General features: G+C 55.0%; 1 protein-coding gene across 3 annotated transcripts in view; it reads right to left on the bottom strand.

Annotated features, from left to right (window-relative positions):
• Positions 1-696: 696 nt before the first annotated feature.
• The window catches only part of TBC1D9B (TBC1 domain family member 9B), a 45,720-nt gene continuing 26,905 nt past the window's right edge, over positions 697-19,511 (bottom strand). For 2 of the 3 annotated variants that reach the window (XM_042932483.1, XM_042932490.1), the window contains 14 exons: positions 15,266-15,427; positions 14,826-14,976; positions 14,121-14,335; positions 12,486-12,603; positions 11,097-11,382; positions 9,711-9,837; positions 9,483-9,581; positions 8,642-8,710; positions 7,495-7,735; positions 7,055-7,120; positions 5,432-5,503; positions 3,459-3,521; positions 2,781-2,887; positions 697-1,708 (listed from right to left, as the gene is read on the bottom strand). In XM_042932483.1, the coding sequence (XP_042788417.1) occupies positions 1,022-1,708; positions 2,781-2,887; positions 3,459-3,521; positions 5,432-5,503; positions 7,055-7,120; positions 7,495-7,735; positions 8,642-8,710; positions 9,483-9,581; positions 9,711-9,837; positions 11,097-11,382; positions 12,486-12,603; positions 14,121-14,335; positions 14,826-14,976; positions 15,266-15,427 (2,463 nt within the window). In that variant the 3' untranslated portion in view covers positions 697-1,021. Of the gene's footprint in view, positions 1,709-2,780; positions 2,888-3,458; positions 3,522-5,157; positions 5,209-5,431; positions 5,504-7,054; positions 7,121-7,494; positions 7,736-8,641; positions 8,711-9,482; positions 9,582-9,710; positions 9,838-11,096; positions 11,383-12,485; positions 12,604-14,120; positions 14,336-14,825; positions 14,977-15,265; positions 15,428-19,511 lie in introns of all 3 variants that reach the window. The other variant, XM_042932500.1, reaches the window with a different exon arrangement.

Genomic DNA, 19,511 nt, shown 5'->3' with positions numbered 1-19,511 from the left:
GGGAGGGCAGACGCTAGACGCTGATGATCAGCTCTTGCTGCAAAGCTAGGAGATGCTCATGGCTCAGCCTGTCACCTGTGGCCCCACAACAGCTTCCTGAACCCAAGTGCTTGCTGCAGCCCAGGCCTGTGCACACACCTACACCCACAAGACTCAGGCTGCTTATACCTACGAAGCTCGGGGCTTACCCTGTTGGCCCAGGTCAGACACCTTCTGTGTCCCCAATCTCCCTGGGAACCTTGAACCCCCATCCCTGTGGGGGTCTAAGTGCCCAGAGCCTCTGGAACACGGCCTGGCCCCTCACCTGCCTGAGAAGAAGCCAGGAGCCCAAGCAGTAGCTGAGGCTACATGAAGGCTCTGTACACAGTATGGTATTGAGTTCTTTCAGGGATTTATTAAGGCATTGAGCACTGTGATTTCCAGCCAACTGAAATGAATACAAGGAAATATATCAGGACCTGAGGGATGTGCTTTTAAGGTTAATGGTGAGGCTGACGTGCTGAAAGAGCATTTGGAGTGACGCCGGTGCAGCACTCGCCCTGGTGTGGTAGACACTTTCTGTCTGGGTCCCTCAGCAGGGGCTCGGGCTCAGGAGCTCCTAGAGAGTACCTTGAAGTTCCCACCACTTTGATGCCCAATAGACATGTGACCTCCTGCCTGGTGCCAAATGGCAGGAAAGCCCCCCCCGCCCCCCACCGAATACACAGCTTGGGAACCCCCATCCTCCCCAGGGGTGGAGGGCATGGTGTGGCCTGGCCACAGCATGGGGCACAGAGGCTCTGGGCGAGCAGGCCAGGACGGACAGCCTCTGACACTACATGGGGACCAAGGCGGGTCCCACCAGGCAGGCAGGAAGAAGGGGCTGGGAGCCTCTGTCTGGGCCCAACTGTGGCTGTTCAGCCTTGTTTTCCCCTTGATTACAACTCACTGCATCTGGGGAGAACAGGAGGGGTGTGTCCTTAAGGAGAAAAGAGAACAGGAGGGAGGAGGAGGAGGGGAGGAGAGACAAGCCAGGTCCCCGTCAGCCTGAAAGTCCAGACTGTTCGAGGTCACTGGAGGTGCTGAACTGTCTCTCCACCTTCTTTTGGTCCTTGATCTTGAGTCCAATGTCCACCCTCTTCTCAAAGAAGTTCACCAGAACGGACTCCGTCAGGATGGAGGCTAAGATCTGCTCGAAGGAAATGCACCAGTCGGTGTCCACGGTGCCCCCACAGCGGGCAATGGCTGGGGGGCTTCGGGCCTCCCCGCCTACCAGCACCGTGTCGTCGGCCAGGTCCTCGCACTGCAGGGAGCCTGTGCTGACCACCGAGTAGGAGGACATGGACATGTCGTCTTTGGTTTCGTCGTCGGACAGAAGCTGGGGGGGGGAGCCCCTCCCCTCGCCGCCGCCCCCTTCGCCCACCACTTGGCTCTCCTGGGGAACTTTCCCAAGGTGGGTGTCTCCCCCGGCTTTGGCCTGGGGGTCGCCTGCAGCTGGAGGCTGAAGCTCTGGGGCCGGGTCCTGCGGGGGGTCTGGGGTGGGCAGCTCATCCTCCTCGGGTGCACCGTCCTGGGGCTTCCTGCCCGGCTGCACAGAAAACTTCTTCCCCACCTCGCCGATGCGGAGTAGGAGGCTCGCCACCGTGGCAATGGCATGGTACAAGTCCTGCTCCATGGGGTCCTCACTGAACATGTTGTAAAGCGTCTTGCACAGCTCAATGAACTGTTCCTTTTCAGGGGAGATAGAGAAAAAGGTCAGGGAGATGGTAAAGGATGGGCCGGGCTGGCCTCGGGTTAGCCAGACTGCCCATGCTGTGCTGTCTTGTTAGGTGTCTCCATACCTGTGCCTTGTCACGCCCATTTCACAGACTGGGACATTGAGACTCAGAGAGGGAAAGTGACTTGACCAGTATCACACAGCCTTCGAATAGCTTTCTTTTCTAGCTGCCTTTCTTTCAGCTCAGAGAGGGACTGGGAGTCTTTCTCTGTCCCTACATCTACTCTGCTAGCAGAGACAGATTGACTTTTATTGTGACTCCAAACCCAGTGGCTACAGAGACTTCTTCAGTGTGTTTTGGAGTCACTTTGAGTTTTTTATATCTTTGATCAAAGTAGAGGGTGGGGACAAGGCAAGTACAGCCTGGGTCAGTTGAGGGGGTGGGGAGGTCTGATTCCAGGTGGCTCACACCACACACTCAGGCCTCCTGCCTGAGAACGGGATAGTGCCTCTACTATCTCTACGGGGCACCCTATTCTTCAGGCTGCGGGTGAGAGAGTGCCCAGATCGCAGGGTATGCCTCTGGGAAGAGCAGGGCTGTGGTCAGGCTGCCTTTGGTTAGATGTCTGCGGCCCTGGCAGCGAGACCCTTGGCAAGATGCCGGGTTCCCGACCCAGAGACCAGGAGAGGAACAGTGGGCCATGGGTGGAGCAGGCCTGGGTGTGCATGGCACCTGTGAGGGGCCTGGGAGAAGCAGGGGTGCCATGAGGCTGTCTCGTAGTCGGGATTGTGTGAGTCTCTGCGTGTCAGAGGCTAACCTTCCTTACTGCTTTTCTGGTACACGGATACTGATCAAATGTGAGCAAATCGTCACCAGGAAACACCACCCAGGACAAGGCCCTGAAACAACTGGCCTCTTATCTTTCTGGAATTGTCCCTGACTGCTGTCTGACTAGCAGGTGCTGGATGTTGGCAGGAGAATTTCTACCCTACAGGGAGTGTTGGGAGGGAGGGTGGGGAGCTGCCAGGTGTGTGTGGGGAGGCAACCTTGGAAATGTCTGTTGTGGACTCTGAATGGGCCTACCTGGTTCATCTTGGGAAGATCCTTAATCGTCTCCTTCTGAACCTCCTTCTCTTTGGCCCACATGCGAAGGTAGTGGCGATAGTCTGGAGGACTGATCCCCTTCTCTTCTGCAAGTTGGAAGAAAATAAATCTGTCAAATTTGAGAAACAGCTGGGGGCTGGTAGCAGGTAGTGGGTGGGTTTTGGTGTCATCCGGCATAGGGTTATCTGGGCCCTTTTACCAACCCCCCTGGTATTTGGGGAGGTAGGGATAGGAAGAACACTCCAGAACACCCAAGTGTCTCCCCTAAGTTATTCTGCTATATTAGGTTTGGCCTGAGCTGAAGAGGGCCTCCACCTGTCTTCCCTGAGATGGGGACAGAAGCCCGTGGAAGCAGAAGGGGGAGAGATGCTGGGCATCTAGAGGGATCCTGGCAGAAAGCAGACACCCCAGAGGGAGGTGGTGACAGCAGGGGAGGGGGAGGGGTATTCACAGCTACAAGACAGGTCTGGGGCTGACGAGAATAGCCTCCCCTGGCACCTAATGGGCCAAGTATTCACCTTTCCACAGGAAGGGCTGCGGTGCCGGGCATGAGTTTGCCGTTTCCCTGGGTGGGGGCCTCTCCTGCAGGGAGGGCCCCCCAGATCCCACTGACCCTGGGATCTGCACCAGTACTGGTGAAGACTGGCTAGCACATACCTCCTTTTTTGTCTTGGACGTCCTCATTTCCACCTCCCTCTTGCTCTTCCTGCCGTAGTGCTTCTGGACAACCAGAAAAGAAAAAGTACGCAGGGAATGTTTTGCAGTTATGACTGTGGACCATGGCGGCCTGTGAGCAGTCTGGTCTGTTCTCCTGCAGAATCAAAGCACCCCCAAACCCTCCTTCCTCTCTACGAAAGGAATACAGGTCTATGCACAAAGTGTTTAAGTGAACAATGATGCACGTTATGGAGTTAAAACCCGAGAATTAATTTCTGTAGTTACTGTTGAAAAAGGTCGAACGGAGGGCAGTCCTGATTATCAGTTCAACTCATGACCAACTGCCACACTGGCTGATGAGGAATTTTATGGACATGAGTTCTGTACCTGGCGCTGTATTTCTTTCTTTCTTTTTCCTTCTTTTCTTTTTCTTTTTTTCTCTTTCTTTCTAATATTTATTTATTTTTGATACAGTGCAAGTGGGGGAGGGGCGGAGAGTGTGGGACAGAGGATCCAAAGTGGGCTCTGCCCTTACAGGCTGACAGCAGCCAGCCCAATGATGCAAGGCTCGAACTCACGAACTGCAAGATCATGACCTGAGCTGAAGTCGGATGCTCAACTGACTGAGCCACACAGGTGCCCCTTGCGCTGTATTTCTTAAAGTGACACATTTGCTGGAGTCGGCCTGCACTGTGCTTCCTATGGGGACCATGAATGTGGGGAGTCTCCCAGACCTGAGGGCAGCACGGACGCCGGAGACCTACTGGTGGGCGGCAGCATCCCAGTGCTGTGTGGTGGGGGGGGAAGGGTGCACCTCTCTGGGCTCAGGCTTCTCACTGCGGAATGGAGACCCACTGCCTGGGGCTATGTGCGGTCTGAGGACAGGGCTCTGAACCCCCAGTCCCTGGCCTTAACTGGAAGCGCCTGGGAAAAGCCTAAAGTGCCCCTGATTTTTCAGATTCTGAGTCTAACAGAAGACACATCTGCTTATTTAGTCTGTGTATTTGAAATCCAGGTTCTCAAGCTTCATTTCAAGTTCAAATTAAGCCTTTTGACACCACCAGCAGGACTGCCTTGGGCATCTTGATACCCACTGTTTTTAATTTCTCTTAGGTGTGGATTGTCTCCCATGGGAACTTATAGGACGGGGTTTTGGTCGGTTTTGTAAATCCGTTATGTACCACCAGCCTCACTGCCAAATCCCAAGCCCAGAATGCCCCCTTCACCCTGGATCTGATGCTCCAGAATGGGCTCTAACTGTAGCAACAGGAATGACTTCAAAAAGGCACTCAACAAATGTATTTCTCCTTAATGAAAAAGTTGTGTAGAGCAAGAGAACATTTTCCAGGGAAAGTGTCCACCACCCTCCTCTACCTCTGCTGATCCGTTTCACACTGTTGTGGTGATGGCATCTATACTTTTTCCTATGAACGTGATGATGGAATGAATACTTTCTGCACGTGGCTGTGGAGCTGATGCCCTGGTGTCTGTGCACTGCCCACTGTGCTGTGTGTCATCATTTACTACTCCCCTTGACAAGCATGGAGACCGCCCCTCAACTCCCCCAGTAAGCAGCAGTTTCGTTCTGGGTCCTCCTCAGCGGGACCAAGCGTGTCCAGGCCTCCTGACCATGCAGCAGAGTGTTAGGAAGACACAGCCCAGCACAAAGCAGGTGCCCCTGACCCCCCCAGGGACTGACCTTGAGCCTCCCAGGGCAGGAAAATGTCCAGATCTGAGGCCAGAGGAGATGCTGGAAGGGACAGCGGAGGAGAGGTGGAGGAGAGAGGGAGGAATAGGCCAAGGTCCAGGAAGGCAGAGACAAGAGAAACAGGAGTGAGAACACCCCCGGGGACCTGCCCAACACAGGGCGCTCCCCGAGCCCACTGAGGGCTGCAGGCCGCCTGTGTGGGCCCCACAGCAAGGCTGCACAGCTACGAGGCCCAAGGCCACAGCACGGGGCCAGCAGCTCTCACCTTCTGAGGAGCTGTCCTCTGTGAAGTAATGGGTCGCTTCCAGGGCTGACTCTGCCTCCTCTGGGCTCAGGGCTGCACTCAAAGAGAGAGGCAAGTGAGGGCAGGAGAAAACAATGGCACTCACCAAAGCAAACCTCCCAAGTCCTGGAAGGAGGCCTGGCTCCCCGCAGGGCACCAGGTGCCCATGATGTGGGGTGTGGTCGTAGCGCTAATGGCGACCACTGATCACAGTTCTTGTTCCTTTCTTGACTTGTGTTTGAAAATGTCACACGTATCCCATCTAAAAACCCCAGCAGTGCAGCTGGGAGTCTGGACAACGGCCAGCCCTCTTCCTGCCCTGATGGTGCGGTGCTGAGGATCCTTCAGACACAAGTGCAGGGCCCAGCCACGCATGAGCGACTTGTTCTTCCCTCTGATGCACCTCAGGCTTCATTCCATGTCAGCATCGTTCCACGTCAGCATCCACGTCAGCATCCACTACTTTGTGAGTAAGCAGTCCCCTGGGTTTCCGATTCACATGGTTCTTGGGGGAGGAGTCTCATCCTCCCCACTGTATGGACGGGGATGCGATGATGGGGGGTCGAAAAGGTGGCACTTGGGGGAGGTGGCAGGGTGTGGACCGAAGTCCACAGGAACTCTGGATGCAGCAGAGCAGGCAGAGGTGGCTCAGGAGTTGGCGAAGGTGGCCCCATGTGCTACCTGTAGGATCCTGGCCCTGTGGGGTCTGCCTAGCCCGGGGCTTTCCCTCAGTAGAGGCAGAGCTGGCTGCTATCAACCTTCCCGGAGGCATCCCTGAGGCCACTGTTCTTTGAATTACAGGGAAAACCAGCCACAGGTGAGAATACCTGTGTCAAGAGCAGGGCCTTCCAGCTCTGGCTGCTCAGAACACCCCCGCCCCCGCTGGTTGAGGGGGGAGAGATTTAAACCCGCATTCTGGGACAATTAAGTGACAGTCTCTAGGGTGAGCACAGCACAGTGTTCTAAAAACCATTCGGCCTACTTGGAGGCAGCTGCAGACTCCCCAGGGCGGGTAATGAACAACAGCAGGGGCCCAAGGTAGCTCTACCCCAGGGTAGAGGGCCCAGGGCTAGAATTCTCACCTGCCCAAGTCTCAATTTCCCCATCTTGGAGAACTCTCCATGTGGCTACCTTTGCTGAGCTGGGTGAGCTCTGCCTGCACAGTGGGAACCCAGAGACCGTGGGATCCGGCCTGGCTTAGGACTGGCTGCTGGGCACCCTTCATCCCATCCCAGCCTGTTAGCATCTCCGGCAGGCTCAGGCCCGGGAGCCAAGGGAGAGCAGCTCCTGCTGGTGGCTGCACAGCAGGGCTACCCAGGCCATTCTGAGGGCCGTGGCAGTGCCCCCAGGCTGACCCTCAGGGGACAGACAGGAGTTTCCCTGTGTCTTACCTGGGTCCTTGCCCATGGTCTGAGTCCTCTGAGTCAGTCCCTCTCAGGTTTTGGCCCTACCCCAGTGCTCTGGCCTCCTCCTCCCACTCTGTCAGGATGTGGAACCTCTATGATGCCTAGGCCCCCCAGGCCTAGCATCGCACAGAGGCCTGTGCCCTGGGACACTGCAGCCCCAACCCTGTATGCATGAGAGGCCCTCACTGGTGACTCTCACCTGGGGGCAGGTGCAACTTGTAGAGTGCCTTGAGCTTCTCGGTCAGGTCCCCATGGTACATCCCGCCTGCAGAGGAAGGCCAGTGAGGAGGCATGCTGGCTACAGGGCACCAAAGCCCCACGGCCAGTCCACATGGAGCACCTCCCCTTCCAGTGGGTTCTGGTGTGTCCCTCCTCATACCCTGACTCCCTCCTGGAGAGGTCCCGGAGGAAGCCCCAGGTCTCCCACTGTCCCTGGGCTTTCCCCTTCTCAGGCTCTGCGGACCCACCCTGTGCAGCCCTGGCCTGAGGGAGGGGTGGAGGAGGAGAAGACCCCACTAGACCCCTACGTGTTCCCCATGGGAAAACTGCCCTTTCTATATCAAGGATCTTGCTGCAGTGGGAAGACTGGCTGGGCTGGCATTTGGAGGCTTCTTGAGGAAGGGCCCTGGAGCTACTCACTCATTCCTGTCACAAACTCCTTGAAGTTGATCAGAGAGTCCTTGTTTTCATCCAGGAGCCGGAACATGCGCCCCGCCAGTACAGGCGTGTGGGAGCCGCAGGCCCAGGGTGTCAGGCTGGCGAAGAGTTCCCGGAACTGGCCTGCATCGATACGGTACTGCTCCAGGTACGGCAGGCTGGGGTCCCGACGCACAGCCGTGGGGCGGCTGCTCCCCCAGTACTGACTTGCCAGGTGCTTGGCCTGTGGAGGGCACGGCCTGGTGAGATGGCCTGGCCTCCCAGAGCCTGGGCGGTTAGGACTGCCAGGCTGGCCAGCGAGTCCACCCTCCTCTTCTGTCTGAGTCTGAAGGGCACTGGGGTGGGGAGCACTAGGCCAGACATGGCATCTCAGGGAACCTCCCACATTGGTACCACCAGCCTCTTGTTCACACATGCAGGAACTGAGACATAGCGGGTGAGAGGTAGCACTGACTGGGCTGTTCTGACTGGAAGGCTCATCACAGTGGCCACCCTGGCTGGTAAACCAGAGGCAGATGGGAACCAATAACAAGAAGTGTGGACTGTGTTGTTTCTGCCTGCTCATCACAACTTTTCCCCTTCTGGTAACAGCACCTGAAATCTTTTTGGAGACCGCCTCCTGTCCCATCCTCAGGGCATGGGACAGGCACATGGCCTAGTTAGTTTTGGCTCAATAGTAATAACCCTCCTATAGCCACAGCACCTAACTTGAGTCCAACAATTCACCCTGGACTTTTTGCTAAAACTTAGAAAGAAAAAGCTTTTTCCCTTGAGAGAACAGGATGACCCTGGAGCTTCTGAGGACAGTCCTGCCATTCTTAAACCTGCCTGCATGTTTAAGCACCTGGATCCAGCCATGCCTGAAGCTGTAAACTTCCTAGACTTTCCAGTAACATGAGCCAATGCTTTCCCTCTTGTGTAAGCTGACTAGAGTGGGCTTTCTGCCACTTTAAGAAAGCGTCCTGCCTAAACTCCATGGAGAATTAAATTCTACCATGTGAGGTTTGTGGTAACTGCATCTGAGGACATTTTTAAATCGATGTCTCTTCTGGCAGGAGGTTGCTGCACTGAGGACACATTTAGGGGACTGGGATGGGGTACTGGTTCTGCCCTTGCTCTAGGCTGTCACCTTAAACACCATGTAAAGGTCCTCCAGCTCTTCAATTGAGAAACCAATGTCCCCAGGTATAGCTCGGACCTAGAAGGAAAGAGAAACAGGATGTACCGAAGGATTCTCAAATTCTAGCTCTTTGACAGAATTCCCATGTGGATGAAGGTTAAGACACAGACCACCCTCTTAATGTTGCCAGCTGGCCAAGCACACAATGGCAGCCCATTCAGGAAAGAAGGTGTGGACCACACAAGTATCCCTGGTCACCTATCCTGTTATTCAGTCTACACTTTCCAAGCTCCGTGCTGAGCAAGGTGGGGGGAGGGAGGCCTGTCTGTCCTGATGCCCAGTCAGGTACACAGGGTGAGGGGCATTTAGTGACTGCTATCTGAATCTCTGGAAAGACTCTGGCCCTGGCTTTTTGGCAGGCGTCCTAGAACCTGCCAGTAAATTCTCTCGCCAGAGCTAGGGAGGACAAAGGCTTGTAGGGGAGGCACAGGGGGCTGGGTGGGTGGAGGGCGGCTGAGTGTTGCTACCCAGGGGCAGGTACAAGCCCAGGCTGGAGGGCTCAGCCCACAGTAGGATGACACTTGGTCTTTTGGCTCTGAGGTGTCAGAGTTTTGCAGTATCAACCTGGGAGCAGAACACCGTGACCACAGAACAGTGACCAGTCCTCTCCCACCTCCCCAGATCTGCACCTTCACTCCTGGAATCCAGACTCATACAGGGCAGCACTAGGGGGCTCTGCACCTGGACCTGTGGGCAGGTGAGGAGATAGCAGGGCAGGAGCAGCCCACCTAGATCACTGCCCCCACCCCTGCCAGCAACCTGTGGCCACTGGAGCCCAGTCGATCCGTACCACGCTCCTCTTGGCCGTATCCTCCAGGGACTGGATCACTTTCAGCCTCTGCTTAAACCGCATCTGTTCAATGTCGTCGGCCCTCAGGCTGCTGAATTTCTACCGGCCAAAGGTGATTCGGTGAGATGAGGCAGAACCACAGAGCAGAGAACTGCCACCAGCCACGGCCGCCCACACCCACATGCCCGGGTGGGGCAGGCTGGCCAGACAGCCCTGGAGGGTGCTGACCTCATATGACACCTTCAGGAGGTCGAAGATGTCCACCTCTGTGGGAGGGTCATCTCCACTAGTCAGCAGGGCGTGGAGGTGTGGGATAGGAGAAACACTCTGCTTATTAACCACATTATCCAGGTATCTGTAAGGATTAAAGAACAGAAGTTGGACCACCCACAGGCAACAGGGATGTCTTACCTACTAAGTGATGTGGAGGGACCTAATTTGCCTAGACTCCCAATTAATAAGCAAGTGTGCTGAGGAGGGGGCAGCCTCCAGGAGAGCAAGAGATGAGCCAATGACTCTGCAGCAGGGGAGGGGAGAGCCATGCCCCAGAGGATGTCCTGGCAAATCCAGGATCCCCCTGGAGGCGGCAGAGAGGCCTCGCCTCTCGTGGGGCCTGAGCACTAATTCTGGGAAGCCAGGCTGTCCTCTGGGGGTCCCCTGCATGGGGGCCCTTTTTAAGCCCAGACCCTAGCACACTAGGAGAAAGGTTTGTCCCAGCTGGAGGGATGACATCTTCCTGGGCTGGCTCAGTGGGCAGGTGGCAGCGTCCTTGGCAGGCCTGGGTGGACAGGAGTGTTCCAGGATGGACAAATACAGACACATGGCCAGCATGTGGGCCTGGGCCGGTGTGAGGCCAGGGCTGGGGCAGGGGGGGGGGGTGCGTTTCTGGGTGTAAGGGGCTTGAGGGCCAGGCTGGGGGACTCAGCTCCTTTGTCCAGAGGACAACTACTATAGTGGCATGGGGAGCCACAAGGTCAGACTCTGAGGAGAGCCCTGTGGGTGCTGGTGGGTGGGGCTGGAGCAGGGAAAACAGTAATGAAGCAGGCCCAGGGCCCAGGGCAGAGGTACTGTACGTGTGCACTGAGATGGTACGGGTGGAGAGGAGGGGCTGGATCACAGAGAGTCTACGAGGATGGGCTGCAGGGGCTGCAGGGGCTGCGGGAGGAGGTGGTGGCCAGGATGACTCTGGGCCTTAGGTGACAGTGGTTAGAGCAAGCCCAGCATGGGACCCTCCATCTAGGTGAAGGTGATGGGGAGTGAGGTTGCTGAGCTGGGGAAGGCGCCATCAGGACTGCTTTGAGAGAAGAGCAGATGCTCAGCCTTTGCTAGAGGCTGGAGGCCATGCTGTTCCAGCTGCCTTTTGCCCCCCAGGTCCTCCAGCCCAGTGTGCTCTGGTCCACCACCCATTTTATCTGCTCCCAGAGCTATCACTGCCCAGTGCCATTCTGTCTCCCATCAGAAAAGAGGTTGTCCCCTGCCACCTGGAGTGTGCTTGGTGGGCACATCACTGAATGCTGAGTGAGGCATGCACAGGGCTGCTGAGGGGTCAGGTTCTGCCACCCGTGGGGGTGCCGGCCAGCAGCCCCGCAGGAGGAGGGTGTCCGGCTTGGTCACCTGCCCAGGACGGTCATGGCCTCGCCCTCATCGCTGCAGCCCAGCAGCTGCTCCATGTTGGCATCCAGGATGGCCAAGGCCACCTGCAGGATCACCTTGATGCCCTCGTAGAAGAAGCAGTCAACAATGACCACAGCGCTCTCGAAGGGCATGACGCTGAGGAAGAGGGTCAGAAACCAGGAGAGTGAGATGCTGGAAATCACCCCCAGGTCCTGCATCTTCTCGGAGAGCTGGGGCAGGAAGTCTCTCGTCAGCTCTTCAAAGATGCCTTGATCCACCAGGGCCCCTGGGGAGAGGACGAAGGGGTCTGAATGATAAGCCTGTTCCTGGCTCAGGCAGGTCCTCATGGGGGCGGGGGGTGGGGGGGGGTGGGTGCCAGGGTGAGATGCAGGAAGTCCGTCTGATCCTTGGCCAATTCCGCTTACACGGAGGGCTGGAGGGGGTGGAGTGGAGAAGACAGGAAAGAAAAACACGCTGCGGGGTTCCTTTCTACAGCTTCCAAACCACCATGTGAAAAGAATAATTTCTTCCACTGCGGTTGGATTTTCTTTTGGGGAAATACAGATTTCTCCCTTCTAGAAGTGTCAGAAGTAAACAGGGGCTTTGGGGGGGCTTCTGTGTGTTCTGCCCTGAAGCTTGTGAACAGATGTGCTTATAATGGACCCTAAGAGGGGAGACCCCCAAAACCAAATGGTAGGGGAAGGACATCTTAGAATAACAGACTTAATTATATAGTGTAATTAAACACATTTGCCAGTGCATTTTCATTTAATAGCACCAATTCTACTGGCTGTGCTCATAATAGTTGAAGCTGGGTTTACAGGTGCATGGGGATGTACTACATGCTCTGGCTGTGATACTGGAATTTTTGTACAATAAAAAGACTTACGGGGCGCCTGAATGGCTCAGTCAGTTAAGTGTCCAACTCTTGATTTTGGCTCAGGTCACGATCTTGTGGTTCGTGAGTTCGAACCCTGCATCGGACTCTGTGCTGACAGCGCGGAGCCTGCTTAGGATTCTCTCTCTGCCCCTTCCCTACTTGCTCTCTATCAAAAATAAATAAAAATAAACTTAAAAAAAAAAGGCTTAGGAAGAGTTGGATGGATGAGAATTTAGGCCTCAGGCTCTCCTTTAAAAACCACTGACTGGGTAGTATCTTCTCATTGCCAGCCACTCTGAGGGCAATGTGTAAAGGCTCGGTGAGATGGTAGGGGTCTGTGTTTGGGTCTCCACTTTCTAGCCTCTTCATCCGTAGAAAGGGAGCCGTGACTGTCTGCAGCCTGTTGCACATCTGTGAGGCCTCCACTCACTTGTGCTGTGTGCTCAGTGGAGAGCCTGGCACAGGGAGGCCGCTACCCCTGCAGGGAAAGCTGGGCCGCAGGCACTCACCCACCACTCTGGTGTTGTAGTAGTCGGGCAGCATGCGCTCACAGAGGGCCACCAGCAGCCAGAAGGCCTCCTCCTCGCTGCCATAGAGCAGGAGCACTGAGGTGACGATGTTCATGGCCTGTGAGCACAGAGACAGCAAGGGAGGCTCCCGGAGCTGGCCACTGCATATAACTAACTGACCGTTCCCCCACCCAGTGTCCTGCATGGCCTCCCACCCAACTCCAGGCAACTTGCCAAAAGGCAATTTGCAGGAAATCGATTGGACAAAAACCATCTGCCAAGTCCCTCAAGTCGAGCCAGTGGGCACTTGGAAAGCTGAAGAGGATAGGAGCATGTGACGCTACTTCTTCAGAGTGGTTTTTAGTGTCGGAGGTGTGACACGGGGCCAGGAAGATGTGTAAGTGAGCCGCCCATGACAGCTACATGGCAGCAGGGCGGCCGAGGCCAAATGGGACCGTACACGGCCTGAGCTGATAGACAGGCTTGTAAGAAGAACGCTTTGGTGGTGGTGATTATCTTAAAAATTCTTTAAAGCCAGTGCCCTGACTTTCCGTGAACCGGCGACACGTCATGCAGAACACTGGTTTTATAGAAAGTGACCTTTGAGGAGGTGGCATGCTCTCTGAAATCCAGATTGCAGTCTCAGGGAAACAGAAAGCCACGTGACTGGGCCAGGAAAATGTCCCCTGTATGTGAAATCAAATGCCACAAGAAATGCAAATCAAAACCACCATGAGATGCCACCACACTCATGCCATTAGGACAACTCTTATCAAAAGACCAGAAAACAAGTTTGGTGAGGATGTGGGGTTACTGGAACTCTCGTGCACTGCTGGTGGGAATGTAAAATGGTGCAGCTGCTGGGAAACACTATGGCAATCCCTAAAAAAAAAAAAATTAAAGGCAGAATTACCATTCGATCCAGCAATTTCACTTCTGGGTATACGCACAAAAGAAATGAAAGCAGGGACAGGAACAGATACTGCACACGCATGCTCACGGCGCATTATTCACAATAGCCAGAAGGCAGAAGCAAACCTAGCGTCTGTGTACAGATGGATGGATAGACCAAGTACGATATATACACAGAATGAATATTATTCAGCCTCCAAAAGGAAGGAAATTCTGACATGTGATACAACACAGATGAACCTTGAGGACCCTGTGCGAACGAAGCCAGCCACGGAAAGACAAACAGTGCGTGACTGCATTCAGATGAGGCACTTAGGGCAAATCCATCGAGACGGAAAGAAGAAGGGGGGCTGCCAGGGAGGTTGTTTTCAGGAGTACAGAGCTTCAGTTTTGCAAGATGAGAAGAGTTTTGGAGATGGATGGTGGGGATGGTTGCACAATGACACACTTCACGCCACTGAAGCGTACGCTTAAGACGTTGTATACATTTTACCACAAACACTAAACAGTCAAATGCTCCAGGACCCAGGCCAGGGCACACAGAAGAGCAAGCAATTAATACTATTTCTAATTACACCTCTATCTGTGATCGGGCTTTTCCCGGGGGGTCGGGGGGCACAGTCACAGTCTGTGAGGCCATCGCTAAGGTCCAGGGCGCCAGGCTCTGCTTATAGGAGCTGCTGGTGAGAGATGTGGTCTCTGGGCCTGGCCAATCCCCTTTACCTGACAGTAGCCGATGGTGGGGTTTCGGAAAGCGTAGGCGGTCAGCACCCGCCGGAGAGCAGCGATCCCGAGCTCATTCTGGAAGGCGGGGTGCTCAGGCATGGAGCGGTGGAGATCTCGCTCAATCTCCTCCGTGGCCAGGCTGTACTTCCCTGTGGACTTCTCCACCAGCTCCTCGTAGTAGCCAGGGTGAGTCACCATCTCATTCCAGGCCCCTGTGGAGACACAGCTGCCAGCTGTCTCTCTCTCCTCCTCCTCCCCTCCTGAGACCGTGGGGGCAGTGACAGGGCAGGCTGGAGATGTCAATGCACCACAGAAGAGAAGTGTAACTCTGGGGTCCGTTAAGAGGGGTGAGACAAAGGTTCCCTCGTGACTGCTCCTGGGAGGGGTTGTCCCCACCAGAGTTTAAACAGCATTCTCATGAAACTGTCCAAGTGGCCAAGGAGAGTGTATGCTGTCAGGGCCTGTCCCAAGGAAAGGAGGCCTCAGGGGACCTGCCTCTCACTGCAAGTGGGAAGGTACCAGCCGGGAGACGGCATCCTGTCCTTGGTGTCTGCTCCCCACGGTGGCTCTCCTGACGTGGGCCCCTCACAGACGAGAGCCCCCTTTCGGCCTTGTAAAGGGCTGGCCGTTCCCGCCTGGGTGACTAGTGGAGCTCTCATGCAGGGGCCCCCGAGGATCCGGGCCGAAGCTGGGGCAGCTCACCAGAGAAGAGGAGCCACAGCTCTCCCCGGAGGCTCTCGGGGATGCCTTTCAGCACCAGCTCCCGCGTTCTGGCCGTGCGGTACATGCACATACCACGCCCGTACTCAAAGAAGTGAATGTTCCATGACTCCTCTTTCATCTTCTCCTTAGCCTGGGGGAGAAGCAGACGGGGTCTGTGAGCACCAGTCAGCCGGGGGCTGAGGTGCAGGTGTTGGGCCCTCCTCCATCTAGAATGAAGATTTACAAGGGCTCCTGATAAAAATGCCGAGGGCCCAGGCTGGGCTTGGCACAGCACCAGCCGCAGGCGTCAGGGAAATGAACCTCCCTGCAGAAGCCTAGAGACTGTGGTGACCGGCTGTGCCCCTTGGGTTAGGCAGGATGTCCCTGGCCTCCTCCCAGGCTGGGTCCTACATGGCAGTGGAGTCCATGCTCTGGCTCACCCCCTTGGCCCCCAGGTCCTCCATGGGCGAATTTCTCTGGAAGAGTTTGAGTAGACCCTGGGAAGAGGTCGGTGCATCCTGCACGCTGGAGCTTTGGCGACCACCAAGGGGTGTGGAGGGACTGGTGAGCTGATCTGACGCCTTTGGAGGAGCTGGGCAAGGCTGAAAAACACAACACAGAAGGGAAGGCACCCGGTGAGTGAGCCCCCTGTGGGGCCTCTGACTTGCACATCAGTCACAAGTGCTGGCTGCTGGACTGAGGTGGGTGGGAAGTATGGGCAGAGAAGCACCAGGTCTGGCCGAGCAGGAGGCCATGCTGTGGCCCAGCAGGACATCCACGCTGTCCTCCCTTCACCAAGCCCTTTCACAGTGGCTGATCTCTTAGGGGAAGGGTCCTAAGGCCCATGCTGCCAGGCCTTCTCTGAGGTCAGGGCCCGGAGCCCCTGTGTGCCCCTCAAGGGCCTGGTTGGCGGTGCTTGTTGCTCCCTGGGGCACCTTCCTCACTCCAGCCTCTGGGGTACAGACCCTGCTGAAGGGGCAAGTACATCTGCCCAGATTATCCCCAGATGGCGGCCGTAGTAGTGCTGCCCGACGTTTGAGCACAAGGCCCCTGGTCACAGGGATCAGCTCACGCTGGGATTGTCAGGAAAGTGCAGTGGGTCCCATGGATCCCAGGTGAGGAGTCATACAGGGAAAGTGGAGCAGAGGCAGGGCGACACTGGGGCCAGGTCGGCCAGCTAAGTCCTGACCTGATGGCCTGGCCTGCCCTTTCCAGATCGCCAGAGTCCTGATTGAGGCCATCCCTTCTGCGCGTGCCCTTGATGACTGCCAATTGAGGGAAGGAGCCCTCTCCTGTCCTCTCTCCCTCAGACGACCTGTCCACTGTGCCCTCAAGGTCCCCTCAAAGAAGGGGCTTCTGGAGGGCTGGCTATTGCCCCCAAAGCTCCCTGCTTCTGTCTTCCTCTGGTCCACACGTCTAGCGTGTGGTGCAGTCTTCAGTGGCCACACCACCTCTTTGCTCTGGACTCTGGACACCTATGCCAGCTTGAGGCTGGGTTCTCCTCACCGGTATGCAGTGGCTTCCAGCACACTAGGACTGGGTGTGTGTGAGGAGGAGTCCCGATCTCTGCCACGGGGTACACCCCCCACAGGGGCTAACCAGGAACAGGGCCTTATGTTAGAAGAGGGCCTCCTCCATGTAGGAGCCTGGCAATCCACTTTCCCACTGCACAGAGAGCCAAAGGGCAAGAGAAATGGACCCTGGTGTGGTTCTGGGAACATCTCAGTGTGGAGGGCAATGTGGGGCTGGCAGCAGGGAAGGGAGGCATCAGAGATGAAGGTCTGCAGGAGAACCCTAACCTTCAGAGCTCTTCCCCTGGTTTTCTAGAACCCGTCCCCAGGCAAACCTATCTCCTCAGGGAAGCACCGGCAGCTGTGACCCTTCAGGCACAGTGCGGGTGACACCTGACATCTGCCCCCTGCTTGTCCACTGTTCAGCCTGCAGGGACCTGAATTCCAGGCGAGCTTGATGTAATGGCCTGTGCTTATCTTGTCCCCTGGCCCAGGGGGTCAGGTGGTCCAGAGCTGGTGCCCATTCTGTCTATTCTCCCCTCAGCTTCCTCCCTGAGCACCTGCTGGTGGGAACAACACTGCTCTTAGGTGGACACATGTCACTGGCTCCCCTCTTGCCAGTAGCAGCTCCCCATTAAAAATTTTTTTAAAAATGTTTATTCATTTTTGAGAGAGAAAGAGACAGATAGAGCATGAGTTGGGGAGGGGCAGAGACAGAGGGAGACACAGAATCTGAAGCAGGTTCCAGACTCCGAGCTATTAGCACAGAGTCCAATGCGGGGCTTGAACCCACGAACCCTGAGATCATGACCTGAGCTGAAGTCGGACACTTAACCAACTGAGCCACCCAGGCACCCCAGCATGTGGGGGGCACATCTCTCTTCCCTCTGGGCCCCACACCCAATGGGCTCCACCAAGAACTGGGGTGATGGCCCTGAACTAATCAGCATTTCCTGCCCCTGGGCTCAGGGTGGGTTGAAGGCACTGCATCACCCAGACGCCACCAAGGAAATGCTGTGGTAACCACAGGGAATGTCAGGAGGAGCCAAGGAGGATGCAGGGCTGCTGCCAGCATCCTGGTCTATACACCACCTGGGAACATTGCCCTCTTGGCAGAAAGCCCAGTCCAATGGGGAGAGGCCTCTCTGGGGATAGGCGGCTGACTGCATGGACTTCTTGGCTTGTGAGCCAGTAAGCTCCTCCTCTGTGTGTCATGCTCCAGTCTGGGTCCTGTTGTCTGTGACCCCCCTGCCATGGTCCCATCCACCAAGTGGCAGGGACAGGGGTGCTGGATGGCTTCCTGCAGTACCTCACTGTCTCTGTGTTCCCTGTAAGAAAACCCTCTTCTTGGCTGTGGTGATGGTTTCACAAGGAATACATGTTAAACTCACCAAACTGTACTCTTTGGATATATATGGCATGTTGTATGTTAATTTTACCCCAGAGGTGCTGTTTTTAATAAAGACGGAAAAAAGGAAAAAAAAAAAGAAGAGAACTCTGCTAGGTTCCCATCCACAGTGCATCCTTCTGCCCCTGGCTGATTTCAGAAATTCAGAAATAGGGGCACCTGGGTGGCTCAGCTGGTTAAGTGTCTGACTCGTGGTTTCAGCTCAGGTTATGATCTCACAGCTTCGTGGGTTTGAGCTCCACATCGCAGCATAGAGCCTGCTTGGGATTCTCTCTCTCTTCCTCTCTCTCCACCCCTCCCCGACTTGCACTCTGTCTCAAAATAAATAAACTTAAAAAAATAAAAAGAAATTCAGAAATAAACTTTCATGACAAATCGCTCAAACCAGAGGGCACAACCCCAGTCCAGACCAACAGAGCCCTAATATAGAGATTCTGCTTCCTGCCTGAGGTTCCCCAAAGGGACCAGGACTGCGAATGGACTTGTAGGCCACAGAGCACCTCAGAGGATCAAACTCTCAGTGCCAGAAAAGGAGACGGACTCAAGGATGTGGTCTTGGCAATGACCGTCCTGTGTGACAGTCACCAGAGCCACAGTGAGCTCACAGGCCGTGATGCCTGGGAGTCCTGCGTTTTCCTAGGCGAGTCCCTCCCCTTCCTGCAGCTGACCACCTCACACATTCCAGTGCAAATCTCAGGAGCCACCTGCCCACCTCACTTCCTGTGAATCAAATCTCAAACCTCTGGCCTCCTGTTTAACTGAGCGAGGAGCAATCTGAAGTCCATTACAGCCACGCCTACCAGCCAGCCTTCCTGCATGTGTGGCCTCGCAGGCAGGCCAGGTCTGGCCCCCTCCATTCTGGCTCCGAATCTCACCCCTCCACCTCCAGGACCTTCCTCTAGGCAACTGGATGTAGCCAGAGCTGACCCCACAGACCCTCCTATGTGCCTCAACTGGGTGGTGCTCACACATTGTGTTCACTGAGCTACCACTTATGATCTGTGCGCTTTTTAGAGTATATGTGTTATGCTCCAACTGAAAAGTGACCTCTTATTCTTGGCTGACTTTTATACAAAATTCTCAAAAGAGTTGTTTAAACTCACTGTATCCTTTCCCCCTCAAGTTTTTTTTTTTTTTTTTTTTCCTAGAAAGTGTGCCTTTATGTTCTAATACCCACCTTTATAATAATATCTTTATCTAGTACCCTGGTCCGTCCTTTCTAGACCCTGTTGACTCCCTGCTATGGGCAATACTGAAATTAGTGAGTAACCCTTTCCTCCCCTCCCTCCTCTCTTTCTCTGCCAACATACAGTGATTTACTTTCACTCTTAGTTAACGAGGCAAGCAATGAGCTTTTTCTACTTTCCAGGCCTTCTTACCTCATGTTTTCATTGTATTATTTCTTGTCAGAGCATAGAAAATGTACACAGTGTCTGTCAATTTCATTCTCATTTGCTAGCCTGGTTTCTACAAATACATTCAACGTGCCCACCAGACCTTCAGTCAAAGCTTCTCCAAACGTCTCTGGGTTGTCTGAACACTGTTCTTAATTAGATTCTTCAAGAGCTGGTATATTTCTTAAATTCCTACATATTCTTTACTTACTGCCTGAACCTCAGTTTGCCAGATAGAAAATCTGTGAGGCATAATTTTTATTAAAAATTGTGTATCTTAGAGGTGTTACTGTTTGTATAAAATGTTATCTGAAAGTCTGATCCCAGGGGCACCTGGGTGGCTCAGTCAGTTAAGCATCCTTCTGACTTTTGA

The sequence above is a fragment of the Panthera leo genome, chromosome A1 (assembly GCF_018350215.1).
Source record: "Panthera leo isolate Ple1 chromosome A1, P.leo_Ple1_pat1.1, whole genome shotgun sequence".
NCBI classification, from domain to species: domain Eukaryota; kingdom Metazoa; phylum Chordata; class Mammalia; order Carnivora; family Felidae; genus Panthera; species Panthera leo.
Note: the sequence above shows the minus strand (reverse complement) of the source record. Positions and strands in the feature narration are given on the sequence as shown.